This window comes from Symsagittifera roscoffensis, chromosome 5, assembly GCF_963678635.1.
Source record: "Symsagittifera roscoffensis chromosome 5, txSymRosc1.1, whole genome shotgun sequence".
NCBI classification, from domain to species: domain Eukaryota; kingdom Metazoa; phylum Xenacoelomorpha; order Acoela; family Convolutidae; genus Symsagittifera; species Symsagittifera roscoffensis.
In genome coordinates this window covers 54,978,885-54,998,850 of record NC_087066.1, presented here as the reverse complement: position 1 = coordinate 54,998,850, position 19,966 = coordinate 54,978,885, and the positions used below count along the sequence as shown (strand labels likewise).

The 19,966-nt window shown below is 37.5% G+C and overlaps 2 protein-coding genes across 2 annotated transcripts; both read right to left on the bottom strand.

Moving 5' to 3' along the window:
• Window positions 1-229: 229 nt before the first annotated feature.
• Window positions 230-3,288, bottom strand: LOC134846130 (thymidine kinase, cytosolic-like). The gene is made up of 2 exons (XM_063863352.1): window positions 3,041-3,288; window positions 230-734 (listed from the first exon to the last, which is right to left on the bottom strand). Exons 1-2 carry the CDS (start codon window positions 3,282-3,284, stop codon window positions 292-294), a joined length of 687 nt encoding a protein of 228 aa, XP_063719422.1. The 5' UTR covers window positions 3,285-3,288; the 3' UTR covers window positions 230-291.
• Window positions 3,289-3,525: 237 nt separating this feature from the next.
• LOC134846011 (dentin sialophosphoprotein-like) lies at window positions 3,526-19,826 on the bottom strand. Its single transcript, XM_063863177.1, has 18 exons — window positions 19,394-19,826; window positions 18,624-19,095; window positions 18,094-18,254; window positions 17,505-17,744; window positions 17,026-17,230; window positions 16,493-16,637; window positions 15,957-16,108; window positions 14,776-15,108; window positions 12,699-12,866; window positions 12,186-12,334; window positions 11,273-11,633; window positions 10,851-10,990; window positions 7,964-8,117; window positions 7,421-7,722; window positions 6,348-6,710; window positions 5,996-6,150; window positions 4,737-5,000; window positions 3,526-3,825 (listed from the first exon to the last, which is right to left on the bottom strand). Exons 1-18 carry the CDS (start codon window positions 19,755-19,757, stop codon window positions 3,718-3,720), a joined length of 4,236 nt encoding a protein of 1,411 aa, XP_063719247.1. The 5' UTR covers window positions 19,758-19,826; the 3' UTR covers window positions 3,526-3,717.
• Window positions 19,827-19,966: the final 140 nt, after the last annotated feature.

Sequence of the window (19,966 nt, the reverse complement as noted above, 5' to 3'; positions counted from 1 at the left end):
AAAAGCCCAACGCGGCTTGAAAAACTGCAGTCAGAGACCTCTTTGCCGAAACTCAAGGCGTAAAAAATTTTTGGCTCAAGGCGTTGATAAGGCAATAGAAATCCTTTCCTGAATGACAAAAATTATGCCCTTTATCGTCTATATAAATTATTGTCTATAAAAATAAAAACTTCGTGTTATAACAGAACGGCTAAAAAAAATTTAAATTCATTTCATTGAAACACACTAGGTAAGCAAAATTCAAACAACATAACTGCACAAACTTCAAACAACATGACTTCAATACAAATTTCAGCTTAAACTATTTGATTCGGTTTTTCGGATGTTCTCCTTATTTTCTGATAAATTTTTGACAAAGTCAGCTTTATTTAACAAAACGCAATCTCTTAACTGCGTGTGATTTCCATTAATCATTACACTAGGCGTTAAAGGAGAAAGCAGTTGCTTCGAATGACATGATCTACAAGCAGCGATATATTTGTCGCTGCCTCCTATAACCTCAAGCGTCATTTCTGTTCCGATTCTTTTAGTAAAAGAAGCGTCGCCATAACACAACATGCACACTGAGTTAAGTTTGATGACACTTTCGGCTAGCGGTACCAGGTTAAGAATGTCGTTGAATCCATGTCGCAGGAAGTCCCCGTCTAACGCTGCGACTATAACGGTCTTTCCTGCATTCGCAGACTTCTCACAAAAGCTAACGATGTCGTCGAAAAACTGACCTTCGTCAATTCCTAAACAGATCAAGACTGCTCATTTTAGACCATATTAATCTCACAATCCTTAATTATGCAATGGATAAAAGAATTCTTTGAAGCAGTGTTTTGTATACGCTATACGAAAAATTAAATGAAAAAACTTTTATACAATATAAGATTATACGAGAGTACACAAGCAAAGAAATGACCGATAAAGCTACTGGAAAAAACTGAATGAGTAAAACTTTGAGTCTGCAAAATTTCTTAAGTGACACACGCAGTACCAGTCGATTTGAAAAAAACTACCAACTAACATAACCTCAATTTATAGAGCGCACATATTTTAACTAGTATACGAAAAAGTTCATTGAAAACAAACGACCCTGCCCAGGTTCGAACCCTCTTATTCTGTTGCAGGTCTCCTTCCATACCTCTACACTACATATCCATGATACCTTGATAAGCTATTTGTAATATAATAGTCTGTGTTAATATCCTTAGCATTGGCTGTACTTAATAGCTGGTTATTCATCAAAATAAGCACTTCTAAATGGACACCTTTTGTCGCAGCCATATTAGCGTCGCTACAATATTTGCGACTTAGGTTGGAAAAAAGAGAGTTCATACTATAACACGTGTAAATACACCTGAAGAAATTTTTTTTTGGTGAGATTAGGCCAACCACGTTCTCACATCTGCTCCACGACCTTTTGTAAATTTACTAACACTGGCCATCAATAAAACAGCCACAGCTTCTATCAAATTGCTAATACTGGATCCACCTGTTTTAATATATTTAATCATATATTGTACTGATACGAAACGCCTTATTTTCAAAAAGGGGACTTTACGCAAAACGCTAGTGATTTCACTGTATAGGGGATTATCCACTTGTTTTAAGGAGAAATCAACTACTCGCTCTTTGAAATGAAGTCTTTATCTCAAAATTTTTTTTTCAAAAACGATCAAAAATTCAAAAAATTGACTTTGCTTCAATCCAAATTTTTATGCAGGAGAGACGTCCACGCCCTGATTGTTAGATTGAAACCTTGATATCAGATTTAGCTAGTAGCTTTCGAGAATAGTGAAGAAATTTCTTACGAAAACGCTAAAAACTTCAAAGATAGGATTTTTCGAAAGTCCATATCAGCTTTTCTACATGCAAATAGGGTAAAACAGATTGCGAAAAAATCTAAGCACCAAGTTAGTTTGTATGAGCTACCAACCTCAGAATCAGTAGGCTAATTTTTGATTTAAAAAAAGAGTTAACTTTCCAAAAACTGGACAAAAATTCAAAAATTTTCTGAGGCCATATTTATTTTCAAAACACAGGAACACAGGCAGAGTCACTTGCTCAAGAAGATTTGCATAAGAGACTGACTTTTTTTCGGTCAAACTTTTAATATCCGATTTGGCAGGGTAACTTATGAGAGAGGTCAAAAGTTAACAAAATGTCAACTTATTTGGTTGTTTGAGCCGATAACAATTGTTGAACCAAATTTAGGGAATAGCCGCTTGAGAAGGGGATGGATATCCCCATAGTTTTTTTAAATTGAAACTATCTCAGATTTGGGCATTTAATATCTTAGAAAATAAAAAAAAATAAAAACAATTAGATCAAAAATCCATCTTTTGAAGGCCTTGAACGTTGGGTAAAATGTATAGCAAAAAATGTAAGCGCAAAGAAAAGCAGCCAATTTTTCCATCGGTACAATTTTATGAAAAATGGTTCAGTATTTTTTTTGATAAAAATTGAAATTTCTCAAAAGGTGCTGAAATTTTACAAAGCGTCGCGAAAAAAAACCAACAAAAACCATATACTTTTATAATACCTGTTTTTTTTTTCAAACAGGATTTAACACTAGCCAAAAATAAAGCAGCAATATATCCTTTTAAATTGATTATTCTTAAATAGGCTTAAATTGAAATAAACCAAAAATGCCACTAAATGGCACTTTTATTTGCAACTTAGATTAGAAAAAAAAACTTCTAATCAAAGGAAATAAACTGAACTCAGACAAAAATCAAAAGTCAAACCGATAGTCTGAACAAAGTTTGCCTGAAACCGCGAGTCTTCACTATTTATAGTCGTCAGACAGTTATTCTTGAATCAGTGTAGAAGGCGCATTATGTGCTACTTGCATTGACTCTGGCTATCCTTGTTTCGATTTGACGTTTTAAAAATTTGATGTTTTTAGAATTGAAAAAAAACTATGTTTTTAGTTTTTTTTCCTCAAATGGTAACTGTGTTCGGATCCTTGTGCTACTTGCACATCAACTGGTTACTTTTTCTGCAAATCGTTTTTTTAGCTCAAACAGCCTCATCAATTCTTTTTACTTACCAATAACAGAGAAACTTTTGGATAACTTTTCGATTTCGCTCAGTTTGGTGACCGCGACAGCCGCCATTGTGCTATTGTCGTGAGTTGCTAGCATTTCTTTTTCATACCGAGTATCTTTTGCATACTTTATCACCAAACAGGATGACTGCGCAATTGCCAAGCGTCTCACTCTTCTAATTAATTCTGTCGACTTTCCAGAAAACATTGGCCCAAAAATGACCTGAATTTGTCCTTTATTGGACATTATTTTCTCTGAAAAAAACTCAACTTGCTGTCACCGTCGAAACATCTCTGATTGATTTCTAACTCATTGCACACTAGTTGTATGAGAAAAATTTGTTAGCTGAGTAAGTAATTTTTCTTTACAATTAAAATATTTGTAGCACTCAAAACCCAAGTTAAATCAACTTGCTCAGGTTGTTTTGATTTCCCCAAACTCATCTTAAGCTATCACAGCTGTTTTCTCTTACAGGTTGGAAAAAAAATACAGACAAAAATTAAAATTGTGAGTCCAACAAAATTGATAAAACAATAGAAAAAATTTAAAGCTTCACAGAACAATTTCTAGTAGTGGAAATTCTAATTTACTCACAGTACAACAATCAAACAAACAACTGATCAAAAACAAGTAAAGCAGTATTTTCTCCCAAATCATTGATTATACGAACAATATATTTCTAATCTAAATTGTCTAAAATGAATGACTTTGCAGCTCTGAGTCTCGTTCCAATATCGAGTTTAGCGTGTTTCATCAGTGGTGTTCCGTTGGTCAAAGTTGAATCGTGCTGAAACAGAGAATTTTTATGCAAAATTAGTTAAGGCAGGGAAAAGCAAGTTCTAAACAAACAATCCTAGATTTCACTTAAGACGCTAATAAAGGGCCAATCTGAAGCGGAAAATTCTTAAATTTGTTTCGTTATAAAAACAAGGACATAGCCAACAGACAGTTGGAAAATAGTCAATGAACGCAATCAAACAGAAAAATAGATGCCCCTAAAGCTCTTTGAATCTTTAGAACAATTTATGATCGTCAATTTTTTGATAAAAATAACAAAATTTGAGATAATTAGATCAATAAGTAAATTCTTTATTCCGCTGGGAAATCTGTAAATTAAATTCCACTTTCGAAACCAGAAGTCAATCAAGTTTTAGAAAAGACTTCAGCTTGCGAATTGAAAATATATGGTCTTAACTCTTTTTGAATTTCAAGGACAATTTATGATTAATACTTTTTAAAATAAATTTAACCCAATTTGAAAAAACTGGATCAATAAGTAAAACTTCGCTGGGAAATCTGAAAATAAAGTTCCATTTTCGAAGTTGATCACGTTTTTCGTGACCTGTGCCCTTTTTCTGTTCGATAATTGAGCTTGCCTTCCTTTTCTATTTAAGGCAAAGAACTGAACTTAAGAAATCAAAAAGCAAACCTCGAAAAAATGAATTCGAGCCTGAACAAACTTTAACTTTTCCTGAAAAACGAAAAAAAATCATCGCGACCTATATAAGAATCTGAACTACGTTCATCGGATCTTGAAAAGAGCAATCTGTCAATTTTGAGCACTTTTTTCATGCAAATTTGACAATTTAGGTAACCTTGAGACATACTTTCTGTCTGAAACTTCAGCGTTAGCATGCAAAAACTTTCTGAAATAGGTCATTTGCTGTTCCAGCTGTTTCCAATTCTCTATACACTCACCATTGACTTTCGCTTCACATTTTTCGTCTTCGCGGTCGCATCTGCTGGCTGCCTACTGTCCCCTGCAACATCACTAGGTGGCATCTCTTTCCTCTTGAACACCATATTCTTCGTGTCTACTGCCGGCTGCATCACACTGCTGCTACTCTTTAGTCCACTTTGTGTTCCCCCGCCTGCTTTCGAAGCACCTGACTTTTCTCTCATTTTGTCGGCTAATTGTGTCAATCTCACAGCTGCACTCTTCAGCATTGAACTGTGTCGGAACTGAAAGACGAAGAACCGATTTTGTGGAGTTCCCAATCCGATAAATAGAAATTCAGAGCCCAAATTTTTAAGCATCAATCTCTTTAACAACCATTTAGACAGAATTCCAAGTTTGACCATACAAACACTCGATCTCCAAAAAATATAGCAGTCTGTTGACAAAAAATTTAGCTGTCTGTATGTAAATTTTCCTTTCTTATCAAAAATAAGAAACTTTACGAGCGTCAAAAGATCCATCTACCGCATTAATTTCATCACAGAGGCGAAGCTGAGCTTCAACCACTAACGATGCAATACTCGAAAAAAAATGGTCGAAAAAACATCAAAAAAAGTCAAAATTATCGAAAAGTTTAAGATAAGTCGAAAAAACTTGATCTACTCCAGAAACCATAAAAAGCTAATACAAAAGAATGTAAAAATTTAGCATTGGAAAACTTAACAGGCGTTAAAAAAGTCAGAGCAGAAACCCTTGTAGCCGAAAAAAATACACATAAAAATCGGAAACTAATTCAAAACTAAAAAATTGTTTAATCTCATCCTCCTCGAAACGCACACAAAATTTTTTTCGCTCATCATAAGATGCCATATGGGGCCACTAAGCCGATATAAAATATGCAGAAACCTTTTGAACTTAGGTTCTTAGGCAGAAACCTCCTAGAGAAAAAAGAAAAGGTTGAAATGAAGTTTTAACAAATCGAGTTGGTAAAATTGCAACCAACATGAAAAAAAAAAACATATTTCGAATAGGCCGTATATTTGAAATGCTAACATGCTCTAAATATCTCTGTAGCAACAGAAAGGCCTAGTGGATGAATGAGTCCAGGATCCAGGAGGCGAGTCCTGTTCACTAAGTTATTTACGGGGGAAAAGCCTAGTACCCGATTGCAATAACCTTGCTTATCGCAATGGTAAACATTCATCATTGTGAAAAATTCAGGTTTTCATATTTGAATCAAGCTAGACATAGCAAAAAACAAGACAAGAAATGTTCTTACAAGTGCCTCTGAAGACAGCTTTGATCCCCTTCGTTTGAAATAGTGGTCGATTGGCATGCTATTCCATTCTGCAGGTACTGTTGACTTGGAAAAGAGATTGGACGCGCTCTTCGGATCAGTGGACTCAGTGCCGCCGAGAACACTTTGATTGGCCCCTAAATAAACCACAATTATCTGATTTAAATATTGAAACTAACTGAAACAACTGTATATATAAAAACGAATTGAAACTAACTGAAACAAATGTATAAAAACGCTTTCCATAAAATCATTACCGTAATCACTAGTATTTTGACACTTAACGTGACATATACATATCCAAAAAACACTTAAAGCAAACATAATTTCTAACCAATATCTTCAACGATATTTGTGGAGCGCGCAGCAATAAGCGAAGAGGTAGACTTGAACTTCAGTTTTGTGATATTCGAACACGCCAATTGTGACTGGGAACTCTGGAGCTGTTTTTCGTAATGATTCTGCATCTGGACGGCAGCATGTTCCGACTGCAGCCACTGGGATAACTCCAGTCTGGCTTTGGCCTTGGATCCCGATTGTTCCGAGATGTCCTGGACAGCGCCAAGTGCGGCTGCCATACTGCTCATAAATTCTGCCTTGGCATTCGGATCAAGTAGATCACTAACACCACCACCCAAGTCCATTTCGTCGTCCGAGTCATCATTGCTGTGGAACAAGAGAGATCCGTCGTTCTCATCTGCAAATATTGCAAAATCAAAGGATGGCTGCGGTTATTTCGAAACCGCAGAAGTTCCGACCACGCTTATTGTTGTAATGAACTTTGAAAGCTAGGCAAAAATTTAAAAAATTGAACTTTTTCTCAAATAATTTTCAAAAAATTTTGACTTCCCCCCCCCCTAAATTTTCTATATTTTTTTATTTCATAACAGGGCAAGGAATGAGATCAAAAGCTGTAAAAATTGCAATAGATTGGAAACTCAGCCTCCGCGACAGTCATACCATAAATGAGTCTGAAGACCGGAAAATTCATGTCTTCCTCGACGTTCACCTCAAAATTCATGTTTCTTTTTAGAGCCCGAATTACGACTGAGAGGGATGTGATAGGATATCAAACTTGACCCCCTGCGAGCTTTCTTTGAGTTACCTGTCGACTGGAAAAAAAAACACCCACGCCAGAGTCACCTGTTCCTTCCTGCTCCTTAGTAAGAAGCCGGAAAAAACATCTTCATATGATTTGCCCCATTAATGAAATGCAGATGACTTAGCAGCAGATTAACAAACAACAATCAATGTCTTAACATCAAAATAAAACAAATAACCACCGGTGCAGACCCCAATGTTCATGCCAGATAAATAAGCTAGGCCTTGATACTTCTAAGTTTCAGAACCAAGAAACTCATACATCAAAGTGAATCAAACCCAGAGGATCTGTTAAGTGGCACATACCTAGATCTTTCCACTTGAACTGTCTGATCCTCTGCATTCCTTCTTCTTCGTCATCTCCAAGCAGAAACTCCTGCAACAACTTCAGATCCCGCTGTTCCTCGCTCAGCATATCTTGCAACAGGATGCGTCCGTTTTCGTCTCGCAGCTGCGCATTCGACACCGAGATGTTGTCGTCCAGGCCATCCTGTTCGTACTCGTTGGGGTTGAGTCCCCCGTAGTCGCCTTCGTCGTCCGAGCCGCCTTCGCCCGCGTCGCTGCCCGACAACTCGGCCTGATCATCCATGTAGTCTGCTACCTTTATTCTGAAAAAATTGAGTAGTTTTCACTTTTATCGACGTACCGTCAATATCTAGCGTAAAAACTTGAGCCATGTTTATAAATTTTGAAATATAAAAATGGAAACAACGTCTATTCATCACTTCTGTACCTAATCTTTTTTTCTGCAAAACTAACTTAAATATTGTTGCAGGCGAAAAAGTTGAGCCGATCTAAACCATCGACTGGTCTAAAACTATCAAAAACGAGTAGGTAAGCAACACTCACCCAGCCGCTGCTCTTCTATACTCCAACAGCTCTTCGTTTTCCTCCGCCGGCAACGCCCCCTCTTCATCTTCATAGTAGCCCCCATCTTCTGCCTCACCATCCTCGTACTCTCCCTCCCCCTCTGAGTCATTGTCATCGTCGTCCTCGTCTCCTCCTAATTAATACACACATTAATAACTGTTCAACAGATAGAAAAGAAACCTACCATCCAAAAAAATTTTCTCTGCAGTTTGGCAAAATCATTTTGAAGCGACACGTTGACCATTAGAAAGACGAAAAATGGTGGCAGGACAATCTACCCTATTCTAAACTACCCTGTACAATTCTAAACTATGCCATTATACCCTACATACCAATTTACCCTATACCAATGTGCCCTATATACCAACCTACCCTGTATCGATTTGCCGCATAATTATGTAATCTTTCAGAGTGCTAATTAGAACTTGAAAGATAACAGCACGTGTTAATTCATTTGAGCAAAAAATTTTGAACTCAATTTGAGTATTTCACTTAAGGAAATTGCTCAAAAGACTCAATCGCAATTTTAGCCTCAAAACCCAAAATTTCTCTCAATTAACAGGTTTTAATCCCCAATTTTCAATATCACGTACAAAAATAAAACAAAAACTACCTCATTAAATCAATTTTCCTTGGAATAGCATTTTCAAAATGAGTCAAAATTCTTGGGGTCTAACAGAATCGGAGAACGCTTGTTATCAATGGCCACTAGTTCACCAAGAAACTGGAAACAAAGAATGGAAAATTCACTAGAAAAGTTTAAGGTGGGGATCCCATAAATGCAAAACGACAGCAATAACCCGAGAAAACGATCTTATTTCCTGTAGAAATGAACACACTCACGAAGTATTTCCTAGTCGTTCAGATGCAAGGCTTCTCGAGCAGAGAATGAAACCGGACACTAAAACTCAGCAAGTACCAGTCAATAGTATCATCATAGCAAACTGCCTGCAGTCTGTGTCCGAACAAAAAGCCGTTCGATTAGCTCTTCCTTGTCGGTCGGCGATTAATCGGGCCCTCAATCGACAGAAGGTAAATGAGAGCCCCACAATGCTTCCAATTGTCGACAAACATTTTGAGATACAGAAGCATCACGAGGATTTTTGCGGCATTGAAGATCCAGAAAGAGCGCTCATTTTTGCAGATCGCGACAAAATCCAGAATTTGATATTACATCGAGATGCTTGGCTGAGTGACAAAACAATCAAAGTTTTCCCTATTCAGTTCTATCAACTTTGCACCATCCACATTCAACTCGCTGGATTTCACTTCCCCTGCATTTATGCACAGTTGCCAAACAAAAAAGAACACACATACAAAATCTACTGAAGGTCTTATCAGCCATCACCAAAAACATCGAGCCTCAACGCTTTCTCTTCGATTGAGCGTGCAGCAATAAATGCTTTCGCTAGTCATCATACCGGAGCGTTGCTTAGAGGCTGCTATTTTCGTTTATGTCAAGCGTTCAACCGGAAAATAAACGAAGTGGGCCTAAAACGACTATGAAACAAATTACGAGCTCAACTTGTCGTTGCGCCTAATTCCACCTATTAGTTTTGTACCAGTTGAAATGGTCACCGCTGCTTTCGACTTGGTTATTGAAGAGATCGAAAAAGTATCTGATTTGATCTCGACGACAATATCACTTAAAAACTTGATGAGGTAGCGTCATACTTCCAACACACCTGCATCAAATGCAAAACCATCGGAAAGAATTCTCGCGACCACTTTGGAATCATTCCGAAGAAGCAGCTGCTGGATTAATTGGATTAATAAGGACAACAAATGCCGTAGAAGGCTGGCATCTTGGCGTTGCTACTCTAAAGGAAACCACCTATCCATTCAAACCTTTCAAGAGCAAATCAAATTGGATGCTGCCAACCAAAACTTCGATACAAAGAAAACAGCAAGCCCAGTCGCCAGAAGTACAGGGAATTGAATGAGAAAATTCTTTTTTAACATATTTGAATACTCTCGCGCAATTAAGTCATTCCTAATTCTGTTTATTTTATCAAACTTTATGAATTTTTTAAAAATTCAATTGAATTTCTAAAAACATACACATTTTTGAGGTTCCCGTAGCCGTAGAGGGCTGATATTTTGGGAGGTGATAGAGGCCAATATCAAAAGAATTTTACTTTCGCGATCACCCCGCCCCCAGTACAGTCTTGGCCTGGTACTGGGTGATCTACCCCTCCTTTTGTGTTCAACTAGTCGAACCTTTAGTAATTTTCGAATTTCATTAAGAGTTCCACTTTTCGGTGAGTTGATCTTTCGATTTGAAAACACATGCATTATCCGCTAAACTATGTCGGCTTGGTGTGATATAACTTTTGCGCGTTCAAGAAACAGCCGCAACGCATTTCTATCGCAAAATTGGATTAAAATTTCTGTTCATGCTTTCAACTCATTTCAATTTTGAACAAGCAAATTGTACGTTGCTTTGATATTTTGTTCACGTGTGGAAATTATTCTTTGAACACAATTAATGGTTCTTTGATTTGTTCGGAAATATTGTTTCGGATTCTTCAAGAGGATGGGGTAAGTTTCAATTGCTTTAATTATAGGGTAGAATGGTATAGGGTAGGTTGGTATAGGGTATTTTGGAAGATAGGTTTGAATAGTATAGGGTAGACTAGCACAAGGTAGATTGCAATAGGGTAGAATGCCATTGAACCGAAAAAATAGCCCTGCAATTAAAAAAAAAACGACAACAAAATGATTTGCATTTCCTAAATTCGAACATAAAATGGCATTTTAAAATGGATTTCATTGCGCAATTACAAAGCATCGTTTCATTCTTGTTTTGATTCAACATATTAGTGATATTTTGAAAATCTATGAAAATTTCATTGTGCAAGCTCACCTTCGTCATCTGCGTCTTCATCCTCGTCGTCGTCATCATCATCCAGCACAACTCGGCGCAGCTTTCGGCCAGTCTCATTTTTTCCAAATTCGTTGTTTTCCTCATTTTCAGTTGAATTACTTTCCTGCTCGTCTGATTTTCTGGTCGACAAAAAAAACAATAGAACAAAAATGATTTAAAACAAAATGTTCCAATGAGCAAGCATGACTTCTGTTAAACTTTCGGAGTTAAATTCAATATTCGATAATTGACAATTGATTTTTAATTCAAGAGAAACGAAAGTATATACAAGGTGTTGAGAATCACAATGTCTAACTACATGCAACTTATATGAAATAGATTCAACAGGAATAGCCACGCCGGTGGCCATGTCAAATGATGCAGATGTTAGCGTTGATATAAAAATCAAAAAAGATACTCACTTTTCAAGCTCCTGATTTGTTCTATTAGCCGATTGTTTCTCTCCCAATTCACTTGCTGCCGACTCCGAAAATAATTTCACACTATTTCCGCCATCAAACACACTCAACTCATCTTTGCTCGTCTCTTTGACCTTCGATTCGGCTAATTCCTTCATGACGTCACATTCGTTGTCCTCGATATCAACCTTGTCCTCTTCTGCTTCCGAGTCACTGTCAGCAAGAACCCTGGATTTCCTAGACTTTTTGGCGGCCGATTTTGGAGTTTGAGGCCTTTTCCGGGCAGTCATTAGAATTTGATCTTCATCGTCGTCTTCATCGATGTTGCTACCCTCGGGGGGTTCTTCCGACGGAGAGTATTCCGCTACAAAGCAGCAAACAAAAGTCAAATCGAGTTTGAAAACCATTCGGACCCAAATAAGACAATGAAGATTTTTGGGCCAATTCACATCTTTAGATTTCAATTTGGAAATCATTAAGAACTAATCATATATTTTTTTTCACTTTGGATACAACAGATGTTCAATTTATACAGAGGACTATTGTGCTCTGTAAAAAGCACCTAGTTTTTCCAGCAACAGCAAACGCAAGCGGATCATCGTGTAGCTAGAACCACATACCTCAGCCTTGCAAAGCGAAGCAATGGTTGCCTCACCGTCACTTCTTTTTTGTCGTCATTATCATAGATATGCTTAATGGGTAGACTCTTAGTGGTCAATCTATGTGCCCTTTGTCTATCCACTCCAAAGTCTGGTGCTTATAACGTTGGCGTAAATGTCTAATTTCTAGTAATCTTAAATTTATTTTATGCTGATATTGTTTGTTGTGACTTGTGAAAAAAATAAATTCTTCTTCTTCTTTTTCTCGTCCTACGTACCTTAAAAGCATTCTTTACTTTTGAGAATTCAAAACATACCGTTGACTCCGAAAGACTCTTTGCCTGCAAGGGGGCTATTCGGGTCCACAGCAGAGAATGCCGGCGATTCGAGACGTCCATTTAAGCCAGCAGCTGCTCCTTCCACGTTAACTACAGCTGGACTATCCTCCAGTGGACTCGACTGATATCTAATCATAAAAAATCAATTGTTTTTCAAGTGATCAAACTTTAGGAGTTTACTGAGTCGTCGGACTTCAATATTCTCGGCAAATTTCTCTTGTATTAGATAATTTCTCCATCGGATACTCTCTGATTCAAGGGAACTGAAAAACCGGTACTTGAAAATAATTCCATCAAATAACTAACCATTCTCACTAACATTTACAGCAAAATCAAGGCCAAACAATACTACTCTCTGCGCCTAATATATGTTAGAATTTTAAAAATTCAAAAAAAATTGAAGATATTTCTACCCACAATAACTTAAGATCTTCCATTAACGTTTGATTAATTGCAAACTACTGAATTTCTTGAGCTAATAAAAGAGCTAACCGTGAGTTCTGAGACGCCTGTGCAGCTCCACGAGGTTGCGTCTGGCTCGCGAAATTGTTCGGAAAAGGAGCGGAGCAAAGCATGGCTAATTCGTCCAGAGAGCTGCTTGGATTGGACCCGGAGTTGCTCATGTGGGGGAATACTGACTTTTCTTCTGCCTGCTTTGACCTTCAGCATAGAACAAAGAATTAAGACAGAGGCGAAGCGGAGCTTCGCACCACTGCGATACAATACAAACATTAACAAAACATTAATCAAAAACAGAAAAAGGTGAAAAAAAACATAGCCAATGGACAGTTGGAAAAGAGTCAATGAACGCAAGTAAACAAAAAAATATTGACTTGTTTTTTGAAAAAAAAAATCTTATTTCGTAATTTAAAGAAAAAAATAGAGGTAGATGCCCTTAAAGGTCTTTGAATTTCTAGAACAATTTATGACTAGCAATGTTTTGATAAATGTAACCCAAAATGAGAAATCTGGATCAATCAGTAATTTATTTATTTCGCTGGGAAATTAAAAAACAAAAAAAAAACATATCGCGACCTATATAAGAGTTTACTTTATTCGTATGTCTCGATAGAAGTTCATTCTAGGCAAACACGCCAGACATTTGAATATTAAATTAGCAACGGAACAAAACTTACATGAGCAAAACAAGGCCTTAGAGCAGACACCAGTTGAACCAAAAAAAAAAACTACTATGGAAAACACTTGAATTTGCATTTTTTTTCAATGAAAATTCTTAAAGCAAAATCCTTGATGTGGCGACTTAGCCGACAACACTCGAAAAGAGAAAAATCCGACAATTCTAATTTGAACGAAAAAAAAATTCATTTGTATGCATACTGCAAAAAAACAAGGTCCGGCCGATACTCGAAACCCAGTCGTTAGGGTGCAAAGGCGACGGCCTTACCCCTAGGCCAAGTGAGAACGAACCTGGAAAATGCTAAGAGAAGGGAAAAACAGAAAATGAAAGAAAAGTATAGCTCCAGAAACCCGAAAACCGCCCGAGAATGGTTGGCTTCAACTATTGAAGCATGGCTTCTTCTATTAACCCACTTTCAATTTTATTCACTCTACACAGATTCGAAGCTGAGCTTCGCAAACACCAGCGAGAACACGACAAAAAAGCAGCTCTATAAAGTGCAATAAGAAAAAGTATAACTAAGCCTTGAAGTAAAAAAAATTCGGCTTATTCGCAAATTCGATTTGCGACCTAGAGATTATGAGTCTAACGCACTAACACCTCAGCCACTTAATAACTAACAGACACTAGCACAAATAAAGCAGAGACCAGATGCAATGAAATTTTTAATGCTACAGATTGTGATTATAGCAAATACACTGTTTATGAACACTTTTATTTGCGAGTTAGGTTGAAAAAAAGAATGTTCGTACTAATACCCTGCGCTCTCAAGCTTGCACGTGTGAAGATTTCAAGCATCAGAGAAAGCAATATATTAAAGCGGATAGAACTGGATCTTGCTTAGGTAGCTTATCAACTTTGCACAACAGTTTGCAGAAAAATGCGCAACCGAGTCCAAAAAAGACTGATCATATAACACTCAGCACTCTTGGGTATCAAAGCAAGAATAGCCAATTGACACGTGAAAACATAACTAATAAAAAGTTTCAACTTGCAAAGCAAAAATATCTGGTCTTAAAGCTCTTTGAACTTCCAGAGCAATTAATGATTGACACTTTTTTGATAAATAGAAATTTAAAACTGTATCAAGGGGTAATTTTTTATGGTACTGAGAAAAGTAAAAAAAAATTAAATCTTATTTTGAAATTAACTCCACGTTTTTCGCGCCATTTCTGCGTTCGTAATTGAGGAGCACAATTTGCCTTCCTTTTCGTAAATGAATTCAATTTAAACTTTAAAAGAAATCAAAAGTCAAAGCGCAAAATTGGCGTCAGCAAATTTTAACTGAAAAAAAAAACCAACAAGACCTATTTAAATGCTTTCACTACGTTCATGACACTTAAAAAAACCTCGATATACATTAAGACAAGCTTCTATTTCTCAAAAAAGAAACACCGAGATATTTCTTCCCGCTATCTGACCTAGTCTTACCCTTCGGTCGAATTATCGGCAGGGTTTTCCTGCGAGTTCTGAGTAACAAAATTCCCACTGCATAGAAATCCGATATCCTCGGGGTCCAAAATTGCATTTTCGCCAGATGAAGGTCTAAAGTTGGTCATACTTTTGTTCACATCGCTTGTGTTGTTCACGCTGCTTGCAGCACAGAGTTTTGAGACTTCCTCGTCACAAGTGGTATCGTGGGCCAATACATTTGCACTATTCGAGGTATTGTTCGTGGTGGAACTATCGAGTAAACATTTGATCCAGTTTTCCCGCTCTCGTTCACTCTTTTCTTGGTGACTTGACCTCTCAGTTCGAATAAACCTGAAAAATAGAAAAAATTAGCTTACTACGGGATTCAAACCACGGCCCTCTAGATTATGCGTAGTTTGTCTTCTCCACTGACCCATCGCCTTGTCATTATTCTCAAGTAACACTCTCAAGTTATTGTAAAAAATGACCAGAGGCTGATCTAATTTGATTCAACAATCTGGCTTAGTGTAAGGAAACTTAACAAAGACCACGGAAGTCAGCAACATCCATGTTTTTCGTTTTGAAATCAGCTGCGAGAACACGACAAAAAGCAGCTCTAGAGTTCTAAAAAGAGCAATACGAAAGTAAAAATCAGCCTCTAATTCGTAAAAATTCGGCGACGTCTCCTCGGACTCAAACCTAAAACCTCAAAATTTTGAGTCTCACACACTAAACACAGCCACAAACAACCACTGGGCCACAAATAAAGCCGAGAACAAATGCTATGAAATTTCCAATGCTACATTTCGTGATTATAGTAAAAAGGCACCCAATTTAACACTTCTAATGAACACTTTTATTTGCGAGTTAGGTTAGAAAAAAAAGAGGTTCGTACTTATACACTAACTGCTCACTTGTGAAAAACTTGAACATAAATTTTGTTTTTAACGAAAATTTTCCAAGCTCATTTGAAATGAGATTAATCAACCGTTAAAAACATGCTATGTAACATGTCACATATAGGCTGTGAAAGGGCAGACGCTTAGTGGATCCAAGGATCCTGTTGTCTGTCCTCTCCAATACTCATATTTTGCTGCTCTGATTGTATGTTCATTTATGATGAAGAAATATTCTTTCTTTCAGAAAGATTCTTTCTTTCTTCCGTTATATCTTAAACACTGCAATGATTGTACCCTCACCCGTCGTCGTCGAATAGGTTTGATTGGCTAAAGAGGTACTCGCTGTCGCCGTCTCCTTCTGGACTCTTGCGACTGCTGCTGCCGTCATTAGTGCGGGAGGAGTCGGCTCTGTAGAGTATAGGTGGAAACATGCTGTCGTCTAAGGCAATCGTCTGAACAAAAAATGAATAAAAATAGATTAATGAGACTATCAAAAGGTTAATGACCTATTAGCAGAGAAATGCCTCCATGGCGAAGCACATACAGGTATCGCTTCAAGAATTTCATCTTTCAAAGAAGATGACAACTTTTATGATAACCATTTTTCAAAAATTTGGACATTTCATTTCTTGTATAACGGACACTGAAAAACTAAAGGTAGCACGCCCGCTGCTCCCTATATGACTCGATTCTAAAAACAGTTATGAGAATAGTCAACGAACTACTAAAACTTAATTTGAACTCAATAAAACGGATGAAAACAGAAATTTGAAGATAACAGATAGCTCTCTGAAAACAGATAGCTGCTAGTATTCACACACCACTTGAATACATACGTTGTTATTTGTGTTGGTGTTAGTGATGCTGAGTGGCGTGATGTTGCTGTCTGATCTAGGCATCTGAGCATTCGGAAGGAAGGAGGAGGCGTCACTATATCCAGTCTCATTCGCCATTTCATTGTTGGACCGAACCAAGTTCAAACTGCAAGAAAAACAGTAAATTCAACAAAAAAAATCAGAAATCAGACATGTTTCTATAATAACTGGTTTTAAAACAAACTCAAGTGACCACATTCAGTAGCGAATTTAGGCGAGGGGGCACAGAACCTCAGGCCAAAACAGGGTATTTTTAGAGCTTTGGGAGAGCTCGGAAAATTAATTTAGTCAACCTAAAAAAAGGTCAGTCTTTGAAATTTTTTTAAAAATCCGCCGACCCCCTCGAGAAAATCTTAGATCTTCCCAGACTACGTTGATTAAGTTCCTCCTATATCAGCAACACTACATGAGATGAGGTAGGGACATAAATCATTTTTGAATGTACTCCCAAGACGAAAAAAAATGCAAAAAATAGCCACTAAATTTGAGCATACCTTTTCAGCTTGTCTCTTTTGTCTTGGTTGCTTTTCCCTCCAGTGACGTCATCTTCATTTTCGTCTTCTTCCTCGTCACCTTCTTCAGCTTCGTCCTCTATCATCATGTTCCTCTCACGTCTCTCTTCTTCTTCGTCGTCGTCTTCATCCACTCCCTCCTCTCCATTGACGTCTGAGCCCAGATCACTTCCACTATCTCCTTCAGCTAAAAAACCAAATCCGAACTCTTAACTTACAAGTCTTGAAAAGCTGCATCATCAAAAAGAACATTGAGCAGTCTGCAAAAAGCAACTAAACTGCCATAAAATATCTACGAAAGCTGTAGATCAATACAGAGAACTGTACGAAAAAGATCAGCATATTTCAAAAAACTTCACTTCAACATAGACCTTATAGATATGTCGATAGTATCAACAACAAATATTCTCTATGCTGGCCTATTTCAACGATCAATTTAAAGTAACCCAGGATAACCTCACCTTGATCATCACTCCCCTGCCCCTCATCCGGCTGGAAGTCCTCGTCACTTTCCACTTTCTCCTCGCCTTCCTGGCCCTCCTCAATGCCCATCCTCTCGTTGTACTCTCTTCGGCCCTGCTCGTACATTTCACACCTGACCTCGTGTTTCTGTCTCATCTTGTCACTCATACAACTCTTCAGTTTAGACCTCAACAGGTGTCTCCCACGTCCAGGTGGTAACTCCTGGGATGCATCCATGCCTGGAAATGTTTTAGTGAACTTCAATGCGAAGTATTAATCAAACAAAGTCGAAGCGGAGCTTCGCATCACTTGCGATACAATGAAAGCGTACCAGTGCAAGCTACTAAATGGGCAGTTAAAGAGATGAGAAACACAACCACTAGCATTAAGCAAGCTTTTAGTAATTTCCCAGCGTCCACTAAGCCAACAACAAGTGGTTAGACGCCAATTAGACCGAAAACAAAAATTGTCAAAGGAAACTGTCGTAAAAAACTAAAAAGCATGAACCAAAAATTTAATTTAAAAATGACGCTTAAATGATGCTTGAAAATTGCCAGTATCTAGAACCAATTAATTATACTTTCTAACCTGGCATAACTTTTCCGTCCTTGGAGGCGACTACTGCTTCAATTGCACTTCTCTTCTTGGCGTCTTCTAAGGACTGCAACATCATCTGACTCAGCATTCGCTCGTCTATTGCACTCGCGGCTGTGATGAGAGGGGAACGCGTCAAAATGGGCTTCGGTTTCCTAATAATTCAATCATAATTTACAGCGTCACATTTGAAACCCAATTTTAAGCACAAATTCAGACTACATCATAAGTGATATTACTCTACACTTTAAAACCTCCATTAAGCATACTTTTCAAGCACTATCATAGAAGTTTCTTAAACAGGTAGGATATTTTGCTCAATCCTGGATAACAAGTTAATACTATATAGAAACTATTTCGAACTGATTATTCTTATCGCTTTTAAAACTGGTGAATTATTTAAAAATCGGCAGTGACAAGGCGGTCTATTGAGTGTCACGGCTTAATCTCTGTCACTGACCACTACCATCCAATGATAACCAATGAAAACAATGAAAAGTTAGAACAATTTCAATCATACGCACTTTTTCTGTGCATGTTGCGTAAACCTCTCCATTAATTTTTCCTTCTGAATATCCTTTGCAGATTTCATTAGCACAATTTCTTCTCCGCAACCGCTGCTGTTTACAACCTGTTGATAACTCTCGACATTTTCAACGCCAGATTTTTTTGGCTCTGATTTCTTCTGATGTAGTTCTGGAAGTGGCTTTCCCAGTAACCGTTCCAACTTTTGGGCCCTCAACTTCGCAGCAGCTGAAATAAGAGTGTTTGCGACGTTTTCCTGGGAGGATTCTCCAACATCATCAGGAGCTGCGTCTGGCTCTTCGGGTTGTGTCTTCAGCTCAGTAAGATGTCGTTTTCCTCTGGAAATTTGACCAGCTGGTGCACTGTGTTGTTTGGCAAGGAAAGAGCCAAATTTCGAATCTGATCTCACAAAATCTGCCAGCGATGCTTTACTCTTGGAACTGATTTGTTTTGGTAGTTTGAGAGCACCAACTAAAAAAAAACAGTATAAGATACATCATATTTACGATTTTTACCTGTAAGTTCTTCAAGTATTTGAGGCGCGTTAAAAAGTTTTTTAGGCCACACCCCTTAACAATGAAATCCTAAGTCACCCCCTCAATTTGAAATAACTGCACTCCAAGCACACATTTTACATCAAACATAGATCATCAAGATCTACTGCTGCAGGTGCGAATAAATACTATCACTATCTAATTAACTTTTGGTCAAATCATCTCCTTTTATAGATCTTAAAACATATAACAGTCTTAAATATGATAAAGCACACCTCTCATAATTCGTTGACTTTCCGAATGCAGCTTCATTTTTTCTGCCTCAATTTGTTTCTCAGTCAGTGCGCGTGGTTTTTTCCCGCTCTTCAAATTATCTTCCGAACCATCAGATGATTCAGCCCCGTCTTTTTCTTTTTCAACCACACTCTGGCCGTATTTATTCTCTTTCTGATCATCATTTTCATCTTCATCAATTTCGGCATGAACATTTTGAGCAACCTTATAGGTGTCATTGTTAGCACCAACTTCTGCACTTTCTTCATTTTCGGGCTGTTCATTTTCGTCAAAACTTGACTGAATTTCATTATTTGCTAAATTTTGAGCAGACGGTGAAAGCAGTGCAATACATCCTGAGCTCATTTTGAAAGAAATTTTGAGAAAATCGTCTCAAATCAAGCAGAAACTTTCCTGTTTAATCAAAATTCATTGCAACCTGAAAAGATTTAATACTGGAATTGGAAGACCATTTTACTCAACTTAATGCATTTTTGTCCCAAAAGGAATAAAAACAAATCAAATTGTTTACGCAACGAATAAATAGAAAAAAAAGCAAAACGCATTTCATATAA